This window comes from Thunnus albacares, chromosome 7, assembly GCF_914725855.1.
Source record: "Thunnus albacares chromosome 7, fThuAlb1.1, whole genome shotgun sequence".
Classification (NCBI taxonomy): domain Eukaryota; kingdom Metazoa; phylum Chordata; class Actinopteri; order Scombriformes; family Scombridae; genus Thunnus; species Thunnus albacares.
In genome coordinates this window covers 32,261,650-32,282,731 of record NC_058112.1, presented here as the reverse complement: position 1 = coordinate 32,282,731, position 21,082 = coordinate 32,261,650, and the positions used below count along the sequence as shown (strand labels likewise).

General features: G+C 36.3%; 2 protein-coding genes across 5 annotated transcripts; both read right to left on the bottom strand.

The window, feature by feature from the left end:
- Positions 1–1,061: 1,061 nt before the first annotated feature.
- On the bottom strand, positions 1,062–7,410 carry LOC122985385 (troponin I, fast skeletal muscle-like). Its single transcript, XM_044355999.1, has 7 exons — positions 7,313–7,410; positions 6,139–6,165; positions 5,849–5,885; positions 4,930–5,058; positions 3,705–3,794; positions 3,447–3,620; positions 1,062–1,490 (listed from the first exon to the last, which is right to left on the bottom strand). The coding sequence occupies exons 2-7, from the start codon at positions 6,144–6,146 to the stop codon at positions 1,413–1,415; spliced, it is 516 nt and encodes a 171-aa protein (XP_044211934.1). The 5' UTR covers positions 6,147–6,165; positions 7,313–7,410; the 3' UTR covers positions 1,062–1,412.
- LOC122985383 (troponin I, fast skeletal muscle-like) lies at positions 6,138–20,829 on the bottom strand. Of its 4 annotated transcripts, none has more exons than XM_044355996.1 (8): positions 20,496–20,829; positions 16,808–16,840; positions 14,264–14,303; positions 14,048–14,176; positions 13,264–13,353; positions 10,880–11,053; positions 7,313–9,284; positions 6,138–6,165 (listed from the first exon to the last, which is right to left on the bottom strand). In XM_044355996.1, exons 2-7 carry the CDS (start codon positions 16,813–16,815, stop codon positions 9,207–9,209), a joined length of 519 nt encoding a protein of 172 aa, XP_044211931.1. In that variant the 5' UTR covers positions 16,816–16,840; positions 20,496–20,829; the 3' UTR covers positions 6,138–6,165; positions 7,313–9,206. The 4 variants fall into 4 exon arrangements, with proteins under 4 accessions (XP_044211931.1, XP_044211929.1, XP_044211928.1 ...); XM_044355994.1 differs by lacking the exon at positions 20,496–20,829 and adding an exon at positions 18,289–19,366; XM_044355993.1 differs by lacking the exon at positions 20,496–20,829 and adding an exon at positions 18,311–19,366.
- Positions 20,830–21,082: the final 253 nt, after the last annotated feature.

The window sequence follows — 21,082 nt, the reverse complement described above, 5'->3', positions numbered from 1 at the left end:
TTGAACAGGGTGAGACAAACTGACCCGCCTCCTTTGCTTCATCCGAAGTTCAGTCAGATTTTGGTCGTGTGTGAGGTATACATGATGAGTCCATGATCTTAATGATGTCCAGGCTTCATCCTGAGGCCGCTGTCATGCAGTTGGAAACAGGATTCATCAGATGTGACAACCTTGAGATGCTGCTGTTATGTGCTGCTTTACAAGTAGCGACACATAAGGACAATAATGCAGTTTGTTCTGTAGACGCAGGATCTTTAATGAAAGTTAAAATCTAATGATAAAAAAATGTGGTTGCAACATCAAACTGCAGAACCTCATAAAATATGACACGAAAAGCAACAAGTTTACCATGAAACATGCAAAATATTAATGATACACTTTTTAAAAATTAAAATAATAGTATCATACCCACAAATTATGGGCAAGTACCATTTTACTTATTCATGATTCTTCATCATCTCTAATCAAGAATATATGGATGCATTTAGTGTTTATTGATATTTTGCATTCCTGTAATTAAAAGAAAAATAAATGATTTTCTCTCTGAAGTTATCATGTTGATTCTGATACTAACTTTTTAAAACAATGATCTATTTTTCAGAGATCTGATAATTACTGTACATAATTCATGACTAATACATAGAATAATAATCTTAATAATATGGAATAATACAGTTAAAATTATTCCCCAAAAATGTTTTTTTTCTTTTCAAACAAAGAAAAAGGCAAAAACATGAACATGAAAATTTCAGCTTCTACTCTAAATATGCAGGTTTTAACTAACGAGAACACTGATTTATTATTATATTATATTTTATAGGAATTATGCCAGTTAAGACTCAAAATATTAACATTTGACTATGACCAGGCTCAAAATAAATAAATTAATCAACAGAATATTTATCCTGTTAAAGGCTTCCAAACAGGATTCAGATCATCATGTTGGAAACTGAAGTATTATTTTACATTTTTAATAATTAAAGATGATTTATTACTATACTATGAGGCTCTTTAAACATGAATGAGGTGAAAAGACACAAGAAAACAAACAAATCCAAACGTATTTTCTTCCACATTTGACTTTTTTTATTGTTTTTATTCGACATGGTTCCGTTTGTGTGAATGTTTCTCTGACCGTGTGGAGTTTTAAGACTTCGTGTTGGTACGTGAACCTGCAGAAAACACCTGACGTTCCTTCTCCTTCCTCCAAGACAAAACAACAAAGTGCAAAAAGAAAAAGAAAAGACCTCTCACACATCATCCCCCCATGACTCCTCTCAGTTATGCTAACCTGCTGCTCAGCCCTGTGTGACCTCACCGAAAACAACAAAACACCACCGCCTGGTTCAACCAACAGATATGAGACACGTGGAATTCATATAAACAGAAAGAAAACAACAGCTGCGGCACGTTTAGGAGGTCTCGAACATCTTCTTCCTGTCAGCCTTGTCCTCGATGTTCTTACGCCAGTCGCCCACCGCTTCTGTAGGCTGCAGAGGAGAAAAACAAGATTTAATTAAAACATACAAACATATAACAGAAGTAACCTGCCAGATTTCTGCAGCATCACAGCTATTTAACTACATTTTTAGATTATTATAACATATTTAAACTGACTATTGTTGAGCCAAAACAATATATATATATATATATATATATAAATAGATAAGGTTTCTCTTTAAATTTGGTTTAGACCTTTGTGCTGAGAAATCCTATCTTTATCTTTAATTATATATGAATAACATGTGACGTGATGGTGCACAAATTGCAAGACTGATGTCAGACGAGGAGCAAATGATCACGTATTTCAACAAGAAGTGATGAGAAGATGCTCCAGTTTCTGTACAGATGCATTTTATTTTTGGTAACGATAAAATCAGTTGTGTAGCATCTGAGACCTGCCGCGACGACGTGAAGATGGATCAGAATAAACCGGACGAGCAGATGTGACGGGTTCGATCACGGGTTCTCAGATATCAAACGTTTGTCTGGGAGTCAAAAGTCACGTCGTCCACACAGGGTGTCACGTTTCAACTGTGACTGCAGGTTATAAATATGCAGATTGATAGGAAACGTGTTTCTTCGCTGATCCCAATCAGCCAATATTTAATTTGTTTTTATATTGTTTTCTTCCATTATGAAGCTGCAAGGTGCATATTAACGTTACCTCAGAGAGTAGACCTGCAATAAATGACTGAAGCTGAATCAGTTTTGATAGAAATCTACACTCTGACCTGAACCATCTCACTCCTCCTGCCTAAACCTCACCAACCCTGCAGGTCACAGAATCTGATGGGTCAACATATACAGGGTATAACCAGGCTGCAGGTGGAGTTAGACCATCACTGTGATGTCGCCTCACTTGTAAGCCTGCATATAACTCTGTAATTTATAGAAAAGGATCTCAGTGTTTTGACGTTTTTGCAAAGAAATATGTCCACGAGATCTGGTAAAAGCAGTTATATGTTGAAAATTTAGTCATCGTGAGCCATTAAAACAGGTTATAATGTACTAGATTTAACTTTTCAGCTGAATTTCATCAGTAGTCCAGTTTTTACTGAGCTGTTCTGTTATCAGCTGCTTCAACAACAAACTGACACTCAGTCACAAGCTTCTGCTCCATGAAATCAGTTTTACTTTCATGAATCTCCATTAAATCCTCGTGTTTCACTTTCAGTCTGACCGATCAGGTACCGCTCAGTGATCTGCCTACACGGGGCTGATGGTGAGCTGATCTCTGTTAGCTCGGTGCTATAACGTTGTGTTTCCAATTTTTTATTAGATTCAAGATTCAAGAGACTTTATGGCCATTTGCACAGGTGCAGGGTACATGCACAGTGGAAATTATGTTTTACTCTGATGAAAATGCAAGAAATCATGGTGTTTGATTAATGAAATCATTAACCAGCGAGTCATTCCTCCCACACAGACTGTGGAGGTCGGACATTTTTCATAAAGCCTGCGTCCTAATTAATTTCAGACTAGTATTTAGAGACTGAACAACTTGTACATTGACACAGAAGACCTTCATCTGTTGACTGTCACTGTCAGTGTAAACGTGTGCTTCGAGACATGCAAAATAAAACCAAAGAATCAAACTAGCCAATGTTTTATATTGTACAATATTTCCATTTGTTTACGGTGGAGTCTGCAGGCAGTGATGAATGAACTCTGACTTAAGTTCTGACTGTGGAAATTTCAGCAATGTTTGTCTTAATACTATGACTAAATTAATTTCACTTCAAGTATTTCAAGTATTGAAACTGCAGTTAAAAGGCCTCAAACTTTATCAGATAAAAAACATTTATGGGTAAAATATTTGTAGATATGAAATCAAAAGTCACAACTTTTGACCTTCAACCTTCAACTTTCAACCCCAATATCTCACGTCTTGTAAGTTACCGAAATGCTAAAAAATATGAAAGTAAAAAAAAACATAAACTCACCTCCTCTTTCACCTCCTTCTTCACCTGCTTCAGGTTGGACCTCAGGTCCATGGTCACCTTGTGTTTGGAGCCCAGCAGAGCCTGCAGCATGGAGTCAGCGGACATACGCACCTTCTTCAGAGCAGGTTTCTTCACACCAATCAGATCCACCACTTTGATCTTCAGGTCTTCAATCTGTGAGAAGGAAACGGTTTTAATCTGCTGTTGTGCAGAGCGTCGTCGTCACTGTGATGCTGTCAGAGCTCAGAGGACGTTTACCTCTTTGTCGGCCTTCTGCACTTTGGACGCAACGTCGTACCTCTCGTCATCGATCTTGTCGATGGCGGCGTGAATCTTCCTGCATATTTCCTGTCGACACACAAACACACACACAGAGTTACATCAGTGGTGGAAGAAATATTCAGATCCTTCACTTAAGTAAAAGTATCAATACAACAATGTAAAAATACTCCATTACAAGTAAAAGTCCTGCATGTAAAACCCTCCTACAGTAAAAGTACATAAGTATTATGAGCTTGATGTAGTTAAAGTATTGCAGTAAAAGTACATAAGTATTATGAGCTTGATGTAGTTAAAGTATTGCAGTAAAAGTACATAAGTATTATGAGCTTGATGTAGTTAAAGTATTGCAGTAAAAGTACATAAGTATTATGAGCTTGATGTAGTTAAAGTATTGCAGTAAAAGTACATAAGTATTATGAGCTTGATGTAGTTAAAGTATTGCAGTAAAAGTACATAAGTATTATGAGCTTGATGTAGTTAAAGTATTGCAGTAAAAGTACATAAGTATTATGAGCTTGTACTAATCTTTGATTTTTGCTGAAATATTGGATCATTTGAACATTTATTGAAATGAAAGCATGTGAGATGTACAAGCTAACCAAAACTGTCAGCTATCATCTAAACTACCCTCTGGTTGGAGGGATAGAACGACAAATTATACTATTATTATATAAGTAAAGATGGTTGATTTATCTGTGACAAATGTGGGGCTTTTTAAAACAAAACATGTTTCAAATAGTGATGCTAGTGTCCACATTTGTGAGAAAGTTTCCTTATACAGCAGCTGCAGAAAGCTTCAGCACGTTACTGCCTCCTTTTTCACACAAAGTATAAATCAAACAGCTTTGGTGTTGTTGGAAGCTACTTTCAGTCTTTATGCTAAGCTAATCTGATCCCATCCATCCATCTCTGTACTGATCACACACACATTCATCTGATATTCATGTTTTCATCTGACTGAGGAGAAGACGATTTTACAAAATGTTAAATATTTCAAGAAATATTTAACGCTCATGATAGAAATGTGCTTTTTCTTTTTTTTTCTCTTTCAGCCATGTTGGTGACTTCCTACATTTCCCACAATGCCTTTCAACCAGAAGCCATCAGATAGAGGGTATAAACTTGGTACTATTAAGTAAAAGCAGCTGTAGTTACAATAACCAGGTTAACAAGTAGAAATTTGACTCCCTCATCCTCTCACCATGAGGGCGGCCTGGTCTCCGCTCTTCTCTGGGGCGGGACAGTGTTCGGCCATGTAGGCCTCCTTCGCCACGACGAGGTCAGCTTTCTCCTGCTCGATCCAGTTGGCAGCGATCTGAAGAATCAGACTCTGCAGGGGGGGGGGGACAACAACAGGGAAACATCTCAGAACATGTTATTTTCTAACTCTGTAAGATTGGGTTGAATAAGTGATTTAAAGCTCAACACTGAGTTTTTTTTAAAGCTAATCTTTTTCAGGAAAGGTCTTGGAAACACCTTCTGGCTTCAGCTAGACACCCTACAGCACTATATACGTTACATCTGTCGCATTGCTCATGGAACTATTTTTATCTGTGTGGTCCCTGTTAAAAATTCACTATACTCGCCGCCTTCACTGAGGAGCTGCAGCTCGTCTGCAGATTGTTCAAAATGCTTTAACAAAGACAAAGAGTCACATTATTACTGTTGGTTTTCTCTCCATTGGCTGTCGGTAGAGTTTACAATTCAATATAAAATGTTGGTTATTACTGTCAGGATCTACACGATGAAGCTCCTGAGAACATTTCTGAATTGTTGCGTCCATTTAGTAACTTAAAGTGTCTCAGATCAGCCAACCAGAGTCGTAACTTTGGAATAATTCACCTTTTACTGTTAGATTATCCAGCTCAACAGAGATTTTTTTTAAAACTTTATTTTATTTCTGCATTATAACCATTATAACATCTGTTTCCGTAAACATAAATCTTGTTATTTTCATGTTTGCTTGTTGCTTTTGATGTGTGAAACACTCTGTAATGTTTGTGATATATATATATATATAAATCTTAAATTTACTTAAATAAACAAATAAAATAACACATAAACTTTTATTCATGCCCCTTTTATTGTGATGGAAATCAATATGTTTAGCGGTTGTTTACCTTCAGATGATGCCTGCGGCTGTTAGTCATCTTTTTCCTGTTTAGGAGGAAGGTGTGTCAAATCAACATGTGATATTCATATAGATCATTTTACATTTAGCCAGTATGTATTTGTCCAATATATTGAAATTAAGCAGATTTCTGTCCTTGTTTCAGGATAATATTATAAAATACTGAAGAAAAATATAAATCTTTTCACCATTATTGCTTTTTTTTACACATATTTTCAGATAATTGTGAGATTATGTGCTTGTTATATTTCAGGTGAGATTTAATCAGAGAAAACTTACTCGGACATCTTGGCGGCGGTTCACAACCTGCATGAAAAAAAAAAACACATTGAAGGAAGGAGACATTTTTAGTCTTTTTGACCCCTGCTGAGCACCGTAGTCGTTCACATCATGACTTCAGCGTGAGGTTCTGTGAGATCAGCATGTTCTGCTCCTGCCGATGGAGATGGATGGACGAGAATATTTGTGCTGTAACGTGATCTGAGGCCACAGCTGAAGAGCAGCGACGTCGACTGAACTAAACTGGGACGGGTCCGGATCGGGTGTCTCTTCTCGAAGGCTTTACGACCGGCGTGAAGAGTTGATTTAAAAAAAAAAAAAAAACTTCTCCAGCAGAATATTATAAAGCAAAATATCAGATCCACGTTTGATTTAGTGTCATCTCTTAATGAAGATCTTAATCAAGTTCCCAGTCAAGATCCAGGTTGTCTTTAATAGTTTCAGTGAGCTTTTTGTTTGAAAGTGTTAAATTTAACAGCTTAAAAAGTTGTTTAACTGTGTTGTTTTTCTGAGTTTCATTCAACAAGGGCAAGGGATTTAAATTTACAACTTATAACACTAAAAATAGAAGAAATAATGGCCAAGAATCCATATCCATATTAATTAAATGGTTAATTAAGCACTCGAGAGTCTTTAAATCTGAGTATTATTGTCCCATAGTGTAAAATAAGCTTTAAAGATGAATATTGTCTCGTCTGCTGTAGCTGGAAACAGCAGAAAGGATGTTCTCAGTCAAAAAAAAACAACATGTTTTGTTAAATTTTTTTGATGCAAACCAGGCCATCACATATGAATCATGTACAGAAAGAAGATCCCGACTGTGGTATTTTAGTTTAAAGGTTCTACTGAATCACTTTCTGACACTGAGCTGCAAACAGCTTCAGGACCATAAAACATAGCGCAGCTCTGCTGAACAGCTCACATAAATTAAAGTCTGTCACATAAATAAAAGTCTGTCAGGAAAAGATCGAATATCACTGGCAAACATGTAGAAAGTGAGTTCAGGATGTCAGGATGTCAAAGGAGTAACGAACTACAATCTAAAGGATGATTTTTTTAGAAACAGAGTCTGGAAATCTTTTTTCTTTTCTTTTCGTTTTCGTTTTCGCAGATGAAATAAAAGATGCTGATCTCAGAGAGGCTCAAAGAGGCTGGAAAAAAGAAGATTTCTCACCTGTTGTTGAGGAGGAAGAAGAAGAAGAAGAAGAAGAGCGCAAATCACACTTGGTGGAAGAAAAGGAGACACTGCCAAAGCCACAGACAGTGAAATATGAAAAAGGGTATATATGCTGGATTGTCATGTCTCAGCAAAATGCTCAGATCCTCTTTATGGAAGTGGATTCCCGGTCAGACCAATAGGCTGACGAGCTCCTGAAATACACCCGGCCCAGCCCCGATCTGCAGACAGCCCTCCCGGATCTGATGCAGATTCACTGTATGTGTGTGTGTGTGTGTGTGTGTGTGTGTGTGTGTGTGTGAGAGGGGGAAGGACCAGTCTCACAAGTCTTTCAGAAGTCCTTAAACAGCTTTAAAATGCACCGATATTCACCTTCTCTCTCAAGTTCTCTGTCTTGAAGCATCGTCATCAATGTTAACCCCATGATGTCATCTTTAATGACTACACCGTCACATCAGATTGAAATATTCAGTTGTGTCTCACATTTGGTTTTAACAAAGTTTTCATGTTTGAAAACCTCTGAGCTCATAATAACAACGACCTGACGGAGGAGCTAACAGCTTCACATGAGCTTCAGCTGTAGATTTCTGTACCTACATGTCTAAAAAGAAGAAAGAAACAAGTATGTGTGGATACAGTGAATGTCTGTGAGTAAATACATCACTTTATTTTTATATTTTATTGTTTATTTGTTCATATTTACGTATATATATATATATATATAGTCTCTTTCTTTAATTGTTTGTTTGTGTTCTGCATGTTTCTGTTCTCTGGAATGATATTTGGGAGTTTGAAGAACTTTTGAAAAAATAAAAATTAAAAAAAGAAAAAAAACATCTCATCACAAAGTCCATTTATTTAGTTCTTCTGGAGCTTTCGATCATATCACATATTGTCTTCATCTGCAGGTGGAGTTTGCTCCCTTGTTGTGGAACTGGAGACGATCAAAGTCATGTTTTTTTTTCTGAGCATTTTCAGGATTTCTCATCCATGTTGGACAGCTGGACGAACTTCATCTGCTGATGAAGATAATGTGATATGATTGAGAGCTCCAGACCAGCTACTAAATGGACTTTGTGACACATATTAAATCTCCAAAAGTAGAACTCAGACCTTTTTGTTTACTGTAGCACTTCATTACTTTATGATCCAAAGTCATTTCTATTTTTTGTCAACTTTACTTTTTTACTTTACTCTTCAGAAATATTGACAAAAAACTCACAGTTATTTATGAATTTGTGCATTTAAGTGTTAAAATAAATGATGAGAGACATGTGTGATTTATGAAGGTTTAATTTAGTGACTGACATTCAAGGTTTTTCAAAGTGTTTAGTGGTTTTGTAGATCATTTCCTGTATTTTAGTCTTGTTTCTTTCATGTAAAAGACTATCATCAGTGTCTCTGTTATATTCTGAAACTAATTTAAAATGAAACTAATCTCTAATATTGTAGAAAATGTCCTTTATATATGTATTATTTATATATCTCACCTTTCTCAAGAAATATTTTGGTGTCAGTTTGATGTGTTGTGTGAAAAACCAAAAAGAAGGATTGATACACGGATAAAAGTAGCGAACAAAATTCTTTGTCTTATTTTAAAAGATTTATTTCTAATGAAAACCTGTACATTTTGAAATGATGTTTCTCTGTCAGACGTTTGGTTTTTTTTTTTAAACTGTGTACATGATGTCGTGACTTGGTTTCAGTTCTGTGTCTCACGAAGTGGGGGTGGGGGAGCGACGGTATCATAAAAACAACCAAAAGACAACAAAAAAGCTCTCGTCCCTGAGTGTCCTGCTGCTGTTGGGGGGACACAAGAGACACATTCAGTCACTCAGACCTCGGACAGAAACGTCTTCCCTGCTGTCGTCCTCGCCGGTCCGGGAAGGGTTTAGGAAGTCTCAAACATCTTCTTCCTGTCAGCCTTATCCTCAATGTTCTTACGCCAGTCGCCGACCGCCTCTGTTGGCTGAAGAGATGCAGATTCGTTAATACAAAGACTCTTTTGTGACAAAACCTGAGAACTTACACATCTTTTCAAAGAGTTTCTGTGTTTCTCCTTCATTCCATTAATGTATAAAGGTATAAAAAGGTATATAAGGTATAAAAATAAACCTGCAGTCACTTAAAACTGCTTTAGAAACAGTAATATATCACACAATAATGTCATGTTATTAAGTGATCTGATGCTGTGAACATTAACAATACTTCAAACTTCATACTTCAAATTTTCTAGAAAGCACTGAAATGTTTTTACTGGCAGGTTTTTAAACTTGTCTTAAGAAAATGAGGCTGTAACACCGGCTCCTTCAGAGAATGTTGCATTCTGGGTTGTTTGTAGCCTTAATGTTGCTAGGCTAGCAAGTTTCATGAGTCTGTTTATAGTGAGTCTGTTAGGCTGCGTTCACATTACAGGCCTCAGATCCGTGATCCAGATATTAGTGACTAATGTATATATATTATTACATTATAGATATTAGTGACATATATATATGTATTATTACATTATAGATATTAGTGACATATATATATGTATTATTACATTATAGATATTAGTGACATGTATCTGAATCTGATGTGCAGATTTGCAAAGATTAAACTGAAGTGTGAGCTGCATGTGAACTAGGGATGTGCAGAGAGCCCAGTATTTGTATTTGTATCTGTATTTGTTGAGGCAGCAAAATTATTTGTATTTGTATTCGAATAAAAGTGGAAAGAGGTTTAACAATCCTGTTTTTGTTTTTATTACGCTTTTAATTTTAGAAAATGTAAGTGTTACACTAAGTGTTGATGAAGCGTGTGTCAGTAGTTCAGCTTTATCTCTGGGGAACACTCCCCAAATCTAGGAAATGTGCATCATGTAGCAGGTGGATGTGACTCCCTTCATTAAGACCTGCTGATAGATGTAACAGTGGAGCAGAGGAGAGACACTGAGATACATGGTTTATTTTTCTTCCCGAAAACAAATAATTTTTAAAATATTTGTATGAAACAAATATTCTGGGAAAAAACCCCACTATTTGTGCTTTGCCGAATAACATATTTGTATTCAGGCACACTCCATATGTGAACAGGAATAATAAGAATAACATCATCTGTGCTGCGACAGTCCAATCATAATGGTGTGTTTATGTTATGATGTGTTCGCGTTCGGTTACGATAAATTCCTTCCAGTTTGGCTTGAATAGAAGAAGCTTCTCCATAAATATCCAACAGATTTGAAACTTCCTCGTCTCTCCGTCGACTTTCCTGCTTTCACCATATCGAACGTTATTTTCTGTGCTGATTTTGGTTGGAGAGAGTTTAATTGAAATAACTTATTTATATTTCAAGCATTCAACCAAACAACAGTTGGACTGCTGGTTGCACTGGTTACACTGGTTGAATTCCTGACATTTCTTTTTTTTTTAAATGTTAACGTTTGACGTCAACACTTCTAGTTCCTGCTGCTGTCACATGACCCTTTGTTAATCATGGAAGGAATCATGTGACAGCAGTCTCAACAGTCTTTTAGTCTGAGCTGATTTTAAGCTTTGTGATCAGTTTTCTGGACTCGTTCCTCACCTCCTCTTTGACCTCCTTCTTGACTTGCTTCAGGTTGGCCCTCAGGTCCATGGTCACCTTGTGTTTGCCACCCAGCAGAGCCTGCAGCATGGCGTCAGCAGACATACGCACCTTCTTCAGGGCTGGTTTCTTCACGCCAGCCAGCTCAACCACCTTCAGCTTCAGATCCTCAATCTGGTCACAAAGAAACATCATGTGATAGCATGTAATGGTATTTCTGTCTTTTACACTCATATTATTGCTAAATCTTTTGCCAAAAATGACAGAAACTGCTCCCTACAGGACTGGTTTTCATCAGGAAATCATACTGGCACCAATAAAAACCTGCTCAAGACAGCACAGGGAGAGAAACTCTATCAGAAGTCTTTTTAGTCGCTTATCAGTTAAAATATCAACCGAGTTTGACCTCACAGGTTCTTCATCTAATAAAAAAAATAAAAAAACCTTTGTCTTTGAGTTCTTGAGGTTCTGAGTGGTAAAAAAAGATCTTTCATTGTTGAATTTTGTTGTTCATTTTCAACTGAAACAAATTCCCAGATTAGAGTAACAATCAAACTCTAATCATCAATGGCTTCAGATCAATGTGCTCATCAGATTTAACGGAAATCTGCTCAACAAGATGTATGTGTGTAGAGTAGAGTTGCAACAATTACTCAAATAATCAATAGTTGATCTATTTTATAATCGACGTTTTCGTCGTTCTTTAAACTAAAAAGCCAAATATTTGCTGGTTGCAGCTTCTCAGATGTGACAGTTTGAAGCTTCTCGACTGTTGATCAGACAAAACAAGACATTTGAAGACATCAACATGGACTCTTAAGAAATTAACTGATTAATTGATTATTTAAATAATCAGTAATTGCAGCCGTTTTGGATTGTTGGTTGGACAAAGTGTCTCCTTGCACTGACATTACTGCCATTTTTTGCTGAAAAAGTAATCAGTAATTAAAATAATCATTAGTTGCAGCTCTAGTGAGCAAAATCCAGAACTGAGAAAGAACTGAATCAAATGTTCACATTAAAACATCTTTGTTACTCATGAAGACAGGTGAGTCGATGTGTGTTTGAGATATATTCACTTATTTGACTTCAGTGTTAAAAACAATCAGGTCAGTTAATTTTACCAGGAAGAAAAACTGCAGACAGAAAAATACCTGTTAATAATTAATAGGTATTTTCTCTATTAATCAATTATCAGTCAGTTTTACAGTTTTAGTCAGTGGTGGAGGACAGTCCTTTACTGAAGTATCAACATTTTTTATAAATTATAAACTGTATTATTAACTACTTTATAAACTGTTGGTTTAATCTGCAACAGTGCATCATATTTTACAGTGGTGGAAAGTAACTAAGTACATTTACTCAAGTACTGTAATTAAATACAATTTTGCGGTACTTGTACTTTACTTGAGTATTTCCATGTGATGCTACTTTCTACATTTCAGAGGGAAATATTGTACTTTCTACTCCACTACATTTATTTGACAGCTTTAGTTACTTTTCAGATGAAGATTTGACACAATGGATAATATAACAAGCTTTTAAAATACAACACATTGTTAAAGATGAAACCAGTGGTTTCCAACCTTTTTGTCTTTTGACGTCTTACAAAAAGCAGTGTGTAGTCGGGGTCACATTTCACATGTCTATGAGTTGTTAACAGCTCCACCAAATAGTGATTTTTCCCTCTAAACTTCTCACATGCTTTCATTTCAATAAATGTTCAAATGATCCAATATTTCAGCAAAAATCAAAGATTAGAGAAAAAGTCCAAAAACTGAAAACAGATTTGTGTATCAGAACTTTGTTTTTTCTTCTTTCCTCTCCCATTAATCATCTCACCACCCCTCAGATTTATCTGCTGACCCTTTGGAGGGGCCCGACCCCTAGGTTGGGAACCACTGGACTAAACTAGCTAACTGTATATAAAGTAGTGTAAACTAGCTCCACCTCCAGCAGCTACAACAGTAACATGCTGCTCTAACACTGATGCTTCACTATTAATAATCTAATGATGTCATATATAATAATATATCAGTCAGAGGGACCAAACCACTACTTTTACTGCAATACTTTAACTACATCAAGCTCATAATACTTATGTACTTTTACTGCAATACTTTAACTACATCAAGCTCATAATACTTATGTACTTTTACTGCAATACTTTAACTACATCAAGCTCATAATACTTATGTACTTTTACTGCAATACTTTAACTACATCAAGCTCATAAATAATAAATTTTAATCTGTGAAGTTTAAGCTGTTAAATAAATGTATTGGAGTAAAAGTATAAAGTAGCATTAAATGGAAGTACAGGACAGTAAATACTTGAGTAAATATACTTCACTGGTTACAGTTTCAACATAAACTCTTCCTCACCTCTTTGTCACTCTTCTTCACTTTGACCTCGGCGTCGTACCTCGTCTCATCGATCTTGTCGAGAGCCTGATGGATCTTCTTGCAGACTTCCTGTTTACAAATAAACAAACACAAACACTTTTTTCTCAGCTGTTTATTAGTCACATACAAACAGAGAAAACCCAGTTAGGATCATTTTTAAGGTTATTAAGACTTGTTAAAATCACTGAAATTATTTATTTTTTTTAGATTATTAGGTCTTCAGGAAATACTTATAGATCTTAAATCCTTTGTCTTTATTTATTTCACCCAAAAACAACAAAAAGAACACAATAAAAACATCACCTCCCCCATATAATGAAGTCAAGTTTTATATTATCTGTTTTATCTCAGTTGAGGCAAATTCTTTATTAACAAGATGAGATTACTGTAATCTAACAGATGTTGACATGTATCTCACATCTGTTAAAACTCAGTGCATGTCACCAGATTCATTTTTTTGGCCTCTACTGGTTTTCTTATCTGTTTGTCTTTTCTATATATCACACCTCAAAGTGCAGGATTTCCTTCTTTTATTCAGGATACGAGAAATAATTGCGTCAGGATCAATGTTAAATCTGTCTCCTGATTTTTGCAATGAGAAAATTTTTTTTTAAAAAAACACCTCAGTTTTTACAGTAACTGATTGAAACATGTTGTTTAAGTGTTTTTATGTCCCAAAAAGAAAAAGCAACATTGAAATACTTCACATTTTTTGCCTGAAGACAGTGAAATATAAACCTGCAGGATAAAAACACGGTCTCACCAGGAGGGCGGCCTGGTCTCCGCTGAGGTCGGGTTTGGGGCAGTGCTCGGACATGTAGGCTGCCTTCGTCACCTCAAGTTCCTTACTCTCCTGCTCGATCCATCCGGCGGCGATCTGCAGCATCAAACTCTGCAGGGAGATAAAAAAAAACACTTAAAGGTGAAAGCGTTTCGACTAACAACAACAACACCGACAACCACGAGGTTTTGTTCTCACCTTCAGATGATGCCTGCGGCTGGACGTCATTTTCTTTCCCCTGTTAGATAAAAATTAGAACGTCGTCATCCGTTCATATCGTTTAAAGTTAAAGAACAGCTCAATATTTTAGGAAATATATTCACTCTCAGATTAGAGAGGTATTGATCTTCTCATCTGTGAGTTAAACAAGTGAGATCAAACATGTTTATTAGTGAGTTTACAGTCTTTATGCTAAGCTAAGCTAAGCTAAGCTAAGCTAACCAGCTGTAACAGACAGGTATCAATTAAAGCTGCAACTTTAGTCGATTAATTGACTAAAAAGTTTGATTTTTTTTCAAGCAAAAAAGCCAAAAAGTCACTGGTTTTACTGCTTTTATTCATCATGTTTGACAGTAAATTAAATATCTTTTGGGTTTTGAACCAAACAAGACATTTAAATTCATCTCTTGAAGGATAACAGGCATTTTTCACTATTTTCTCCTAATTCAGAGTTAAATTGATTCATTGAAAAAAATAATAAAATCAGCAAATTTAATCAATAATGAAAATAATCGCGCAGCTCTGGGATTCATCTTCTCATCCGGTCTCTGCCAGAAAAGTATTTATTTCCCCAAAATGTCAAAATATTACTTTAAAACAGGCCAAAAAAGAGTATTTATTGATTTATTCTCTAGTTTCCAGACGATCATTTATAGATAAATAAAGAGACTTTTTTCATACAAGCAGTAGATGTGAATCATAAATAACAACATACAAACACTCACAGCATGTAAATACAGTGAGGAGTGTAAAAACAACCTCTTGAAAAATTGAGATAAAACTCACTGATATCATATTAAAGTTTGTCTTCTACTACTAATAATTATCCGTATGATCCTCCTGCTTTAATATATTTCTCCTCACACATACCAGCAGCATGTACAGCTGCTGTCATCTGAGGCTAAATGTTTGACCTTCAAACTCTCTTTACATCTGTTCGGATCAGTTTAGAAACATTTCAGCCGCACTGACGGCAGCAACAACACGTCGATCCAGACTGAGATATCTCAACAAGCACGACGACGGATCAACGTCATCGACTTGATCCTCTGACATTTCAGCAGGTCAAAATGTTCATTTGATGACAGGAAACCTCGAAAACTAAACCTAAACCTTTTCTGCTCCCTGAAAAAATGTATTGATTGTTTCTTCAGATGATTTTTATACGATTTTATACTTTTTTTGTTCCTATTTTCTGATATTTCTTAATGTCAGACATCAAACTCCAGTCTCAATCTCCATAAAAGATGTTATATTTTATAAATACATTAAAATGTTATTAATAAACTGGAGCTGAGTGCGATTTAAGTTGATTTATTTTGGGTGTGAAACTGATGTAACTATAAATCCTTCAGAAGGTTCCTGTAAATAACTACATACCATGTATGTTGCCGGGTGAGTTTATTTATCTGTTTATGTGTTTACAGTGTGTTTTATATTATAAAGAGCTGAAACTAATGATTATTTTCATCACTGATTAATCTGTTTGGTCCGTAAAATTTCCGAAAATGGTGAAAAATGTTGACACAACTCAAATATATTCAGTTTACTGTCATAGAGACTAAAGAAACCAGAAAATATTCACATTTAAGAAGCTGAAATCAGAGAATTTGGACTTTTTCTTCTTAAAAAAAATGACTGAAAACGATTAATCTGTTATCAAAATAGCTGGGGATCAATTCAATAGTTGTCAGCTAATTGATTAATTGTTGCAGTTCTCTATATATAAATATTATATATTTGAATTAGTATATTTAAGTCAATAAATTAACTATTCACTAATTTAATTATAGCATAAACGGAGACTGTTAAATCTGTTAAATCAATGAGCTGAAATTATTTTCTAGTGTAATCATGAAACTGTGAAAAATGTGACATTTGTCTAGTTTAAAAACATAAATAATAATAATATAATATATATAAGAAGTGAATAATGAATTTACTTTAATGGATTTAATTGGAGACGTTATTTCAGTGAGGTTCTTCTTATGAACTCAACAAAACTAAACTCTAATTAAAAAAACTGAACTTTGTCTTTATTTTCCACATAACTGGCACAAAATTACACTGTAGACAAAATAATAGATTATAACGCCGCAAAACAATCATTCCTCTTTAAAATTTGGGATCACTAGATGTTTAAAGAAAAGGATTACATATTTTATTCATTTACTTCTTTTTCCTGCCAGGAGAGACTCTTAATCATCCCTGTGTTTCTCCCTGATCAGTCATCAATTAACACTGAATTAAACACATTATTTTAGACATTATTTTGTGATGCACACTGATGTTTAAATCCAAAACTTCCTACACAAAGATTAGGGAAATGACAGACCTGTAAAATAAAGTTTAGCCTGGTAAGACGAGTCTAAGATGACTTAAAAATGTCATTTAAAGGGCTGTTACAACTGTTTCAAAAGAATAAAATAAAATGTGATGCTGGTGATCAGTTTTTTTTTTTACACTGCTGTCTTTTTTTTATGACATCAGAGAAGAAGAAGAAGAAGAAGAAGATGTACTCACTCAGACATTTTGGCTGTTTTTGATCTTCACACCCTGTTCAGAGACAGAAAACACTGATCAGTCAAATATAAGCAGACAGTTTACATAAAGAAGCTCAAGGCTGTCCACAGAGGAACTGGACACGGTCCCGCTGCAGCTTGGTTATCAATTAGCGACCCCTGGACCCTCCGGAGGAAACACGATACTTTTACTATCACGGAAAACGGCTGCCAGCGATCACAAACCAGCTAATTTGGGACGGCAGGGGGTCAGATGCCAGGCCCTCCCGCTCTCGAACAGTTGCCCCCTCTGAAGACATTCTGACTGGAATTGAACTTCTTACAGCGAGCCAAAAGACCTGAGCACGAAATGCCACCGGCGGAGGAACCAAATGTAGCGCTAAGCACGTGGTGAGAGGCGTTAACACTAATTCCAACATCCTGCAGTGGTATGCCGTGGTAAAGCTGTGTCCACAAACAGATTCAGTGTCTTAGTCACAATCTAAAGAATTAGAATCTATATAAAAATGTCTTTACACTTCAACACTGGAGGGTTTGGGATTAAAAAGGTCACGAAGGTCAGAAAACTCTCAACAAAGAACATTTATGTACTTCAACAATCTACAGTCACAAAGCTGCTCTCAATATATGAAAAAACTGTCACAACAAAGTGTCCAATCACAGCCAAAAAGGAACATTATTCTATAAATCACTGTTCTCAATCCTCATCCTGAAGAAATACATAAAAGTTTATGACAAAAGTCTTGAGCTGAGAGTTATAGAAATCTGCAGGTGGTGTAATTTCCAAATAACTTCCGAGAAGGTTCCTGGATTGTACTAATTGCAGGGAAGTTACACTCCTTAATTAATTAGTTCACTTCCAATTTAATTAAGAGAGTCAGCTGAGCATGCAAACATTTTAAAGGCAGGCATACAGTTCAACATGTATGAGGACTGAATAGTGAAGGAATATTTAGACGGGTTTAGATTAGTTCCTGTTCTCCTTTTAATTACCACTAAATGACTACAGGACACTTCCTGGACATTATTATGAGATTATTTGGAAATTACAGACACATCAAATAAACTGCTACCTACTTGTAATCTGTAGATATTAAACCTCAAAGCCTCCATTAGCACCATGCAACCTTAACAAAACATCATCAGTTTGTAATAAGCTGATTTACGTTAAAAGACAAGTCCGACCGAACCCTCGAGAGCCAAAATAAGACGACAAAAAAGACGAATCAGCTTCAGTTTTAAGTCCAAACTTAAGTCTGATTGAAGGTCCTGCAGTTATTTCACCATTCAGCTGAATGTCCTACAGTGTCCTTCAATAAGTCCAACAAGTCTCAGCTGCTGTAAAACTCTCTGTTTCTACCTCTGAACGCAGCCTCAGAGGTCAGAGGTCACACCTGCAGCTCCACCTTTAAAAAAAAAAAAAACCCCACTTAAGTCCCACCTGTGAACCAGACCACAGAGCGACTCTGTATTGTTTCCTACCAGAGCGAATGAAGTCCCTCACCTACTGAACGTGAGAACGTGAGGAAGAAGGTGGAAGAAGAAGAAGAAGGGGGGTTTGACACTGGCAAGTCCAGAACAGTAAAGATTAAACAGGGTATATAAGGTGTGATGTGCACACTCAGCAGAAAAGTCAACCCTATTTATGGTAGCAGAGCCACATCAGACCAATCGGTCGACAGGCTCCAGAAATACCACCGCAACTCTCCGAGGAACATCGTAAATTTCTGCCAGAAGGAAGTCGCCTCCCTGGACTGGACGCGGGACAGATGCTATCAGGTTCCCTGGCAGGGAGAAAAGTGACGGGATGAAGCAATTGTGGCACAACAGCCAGGCAGCGTATGAGACTTGATCACCGCTCATAGATTCAGTTGGTTTTATAGCAGCAGCTTAACAGGACAGCAGTGAGAACAGCGTGTGAAGTCGTCAAGAATTCCTTTAAGCTAACGAGGCTTAGCTCGACTTAACCTGGATTCATAAAACCGGATTTGAGTTTAAACTCAGCTGTTGTCGCACAGTTTTAAAATGAAACTCTGGTTTCTATGTAAGCAACATAAATGTGTTAAACAATCACTGATGAGAAGTTATTCGTCATTAGAGCAACATCTGAATTAAGAAGCCGGTTTAATGTCAGTTTAAAGTTTCTAAATGTTTTACACATTGATCTTAGATTAAAGGTGGAGTCAGTCATTCTGGAGGAAAAAGATTGTTGATATTTGAACTAAACACACAAACAAATCCATTAGTGCTCCTTCTGAGGCTCCATCCCCCTGAAATTCATGGATGCAGATTGCCATGGCAACGAGCAAAAGAGTAATATGGCGGACCCAGAGTGAAGCATCAGCTATAGAATCACCGCTGCTCCTCTCACACTTTAACACGAGCGGAAAAGGATGTGTTTCTTGTGAGCACAACAGTCAACAGTCCGTCCACATTTACCGCCGCTCTGCAGCCTCCCGACTCCTCCTCACCCGACCGGCGTTCAAGCAGCCGTCCGTCTGTCAGCTGAGAGGACGGCGGCCGGAGAAACTGCCTCCACCAGGCTGACCGGCAGCAAGAAATCCACAGTGTTTGTATTTATTCACTAGTGTACTGGATTAGAATCGCTGACTCTACCTTTAAACAGGTGAAACTGGATTAGTTTTAGATCAAAGCCAAGTTTTTTAACTTTGCCACCAAAAAAGTATAAAACACCATAATTTAATGAAGTTTAAAGAGGAATTAAACATAGAATAGATCATTTAAATTAATTACATTACATATAAAAACACATCAGTAACCTTAAAAATGAACACTGACATCTAAATAACAAAACCAGTTTAAATTATATGAATGCTGACAGTTGATGGAAATTTACAGATTAAACATACATTTAAAATTGGATTTGACCACAAAAGTACCAGAAATCATGATTTTATAAAGATGTAATTTTGATATTTGGAAGTAAATTTGTTTCTTTAGATATTATTATATATTAACTATTTAAATACTATATCTGTACACTGATAAATGCATCAGTAACCTTAAAAATAAACAGCATATAAGAGTAAAGAAAATGATCACAGACCACAAATCTAAGTTTAAATTCCATAAATAGATATATTTTAAATCGAGGCCTGAAGCAGCAGGACCGACATTAATAGCGCGTCTCTCCGTCTTGGGAGGGAGTTTCTCCTCCTCTGTTGCTCTTCCTGAGCTTTCTTCCATTTTTTCCCCTTAAAGAGGTTTTTCAGGGAGTTTTTCTTTATTTGAATCGAGGATCTAAGGACAGAGGACTGTAAAACCCCCTGAGGTACATTTGTCATTTGTGATATTGGGCTGTACAAATAAAACTGACTATTTTTCAGTCTGACTGTTGTTTCAGTTTAAAATGAAGCTTCAAAATTTGGTGCCACGAAAAGTACAAAAACCATCATATAATTGCACCACTGTAACCACCAGTTAGAGCAATTTGAGACAAAATGTTGTATGTAGACTTTTAGATGAGTAAAGAAGTTGGTTTCTTTAAATATTAAAGATTGATTGAATGGTGCCGCCATGTATAGCTTAAATACAGCTACAATAACTATATTAATATGTGTTTTTTTTAGGAACATTAAGAGGAACATCAACAGTTTCCAGGCCAGACAAAACTTCATGCAGTGTTTACATTAAAAGTGAAGTGAAAAGAATAAAATGAATTTACTCACCATTTGTAGAACTTCATGGTGCCGCCATTTCTTTGTGATCAAAGTCACCAAACGTGAAGGAGATGTGGACCCAAGAATTGTGATTTGATGGAAATATTTAGCAAGAAGCCAAGTTTTTAATGTTTGAAGCTAAAGCTAAAGGAGAGAAGATGTGCAGGAAAAGTAAAAACATCCAGCAGAGAAAAGAGAGGCTCTCCGCTGACATCTGGTGGTTTACATGAAGACAAATCTACAGTAAAGAACAGGTTCACTTCTTGCTGTAATCATTCCTCCTGTTCATACTTACCATTAGAAGATCCCTTCATAATGACCTTACAGTGGAAGTGATGGGGAATAAAATAATCCAAAGTCTCTCTGTTTGTTACTATACTTCCACCTGCAGCTCAACAGGGAAACACTGTCCGAGGAAACACAAAGAGGGAATTTGATGCTAAAAAAAGAGTGTAAATGTGTCAGATATCCACTTGATATGACTAACTCAGACTGATGAAGCTGAATAGAAGCTTCACAGAGACTTTTAAATGACTGTGTGGACACACTGTGGATTTTGGCCTCCATCACTTCCACTGAAAGCACATTTGCAGGAT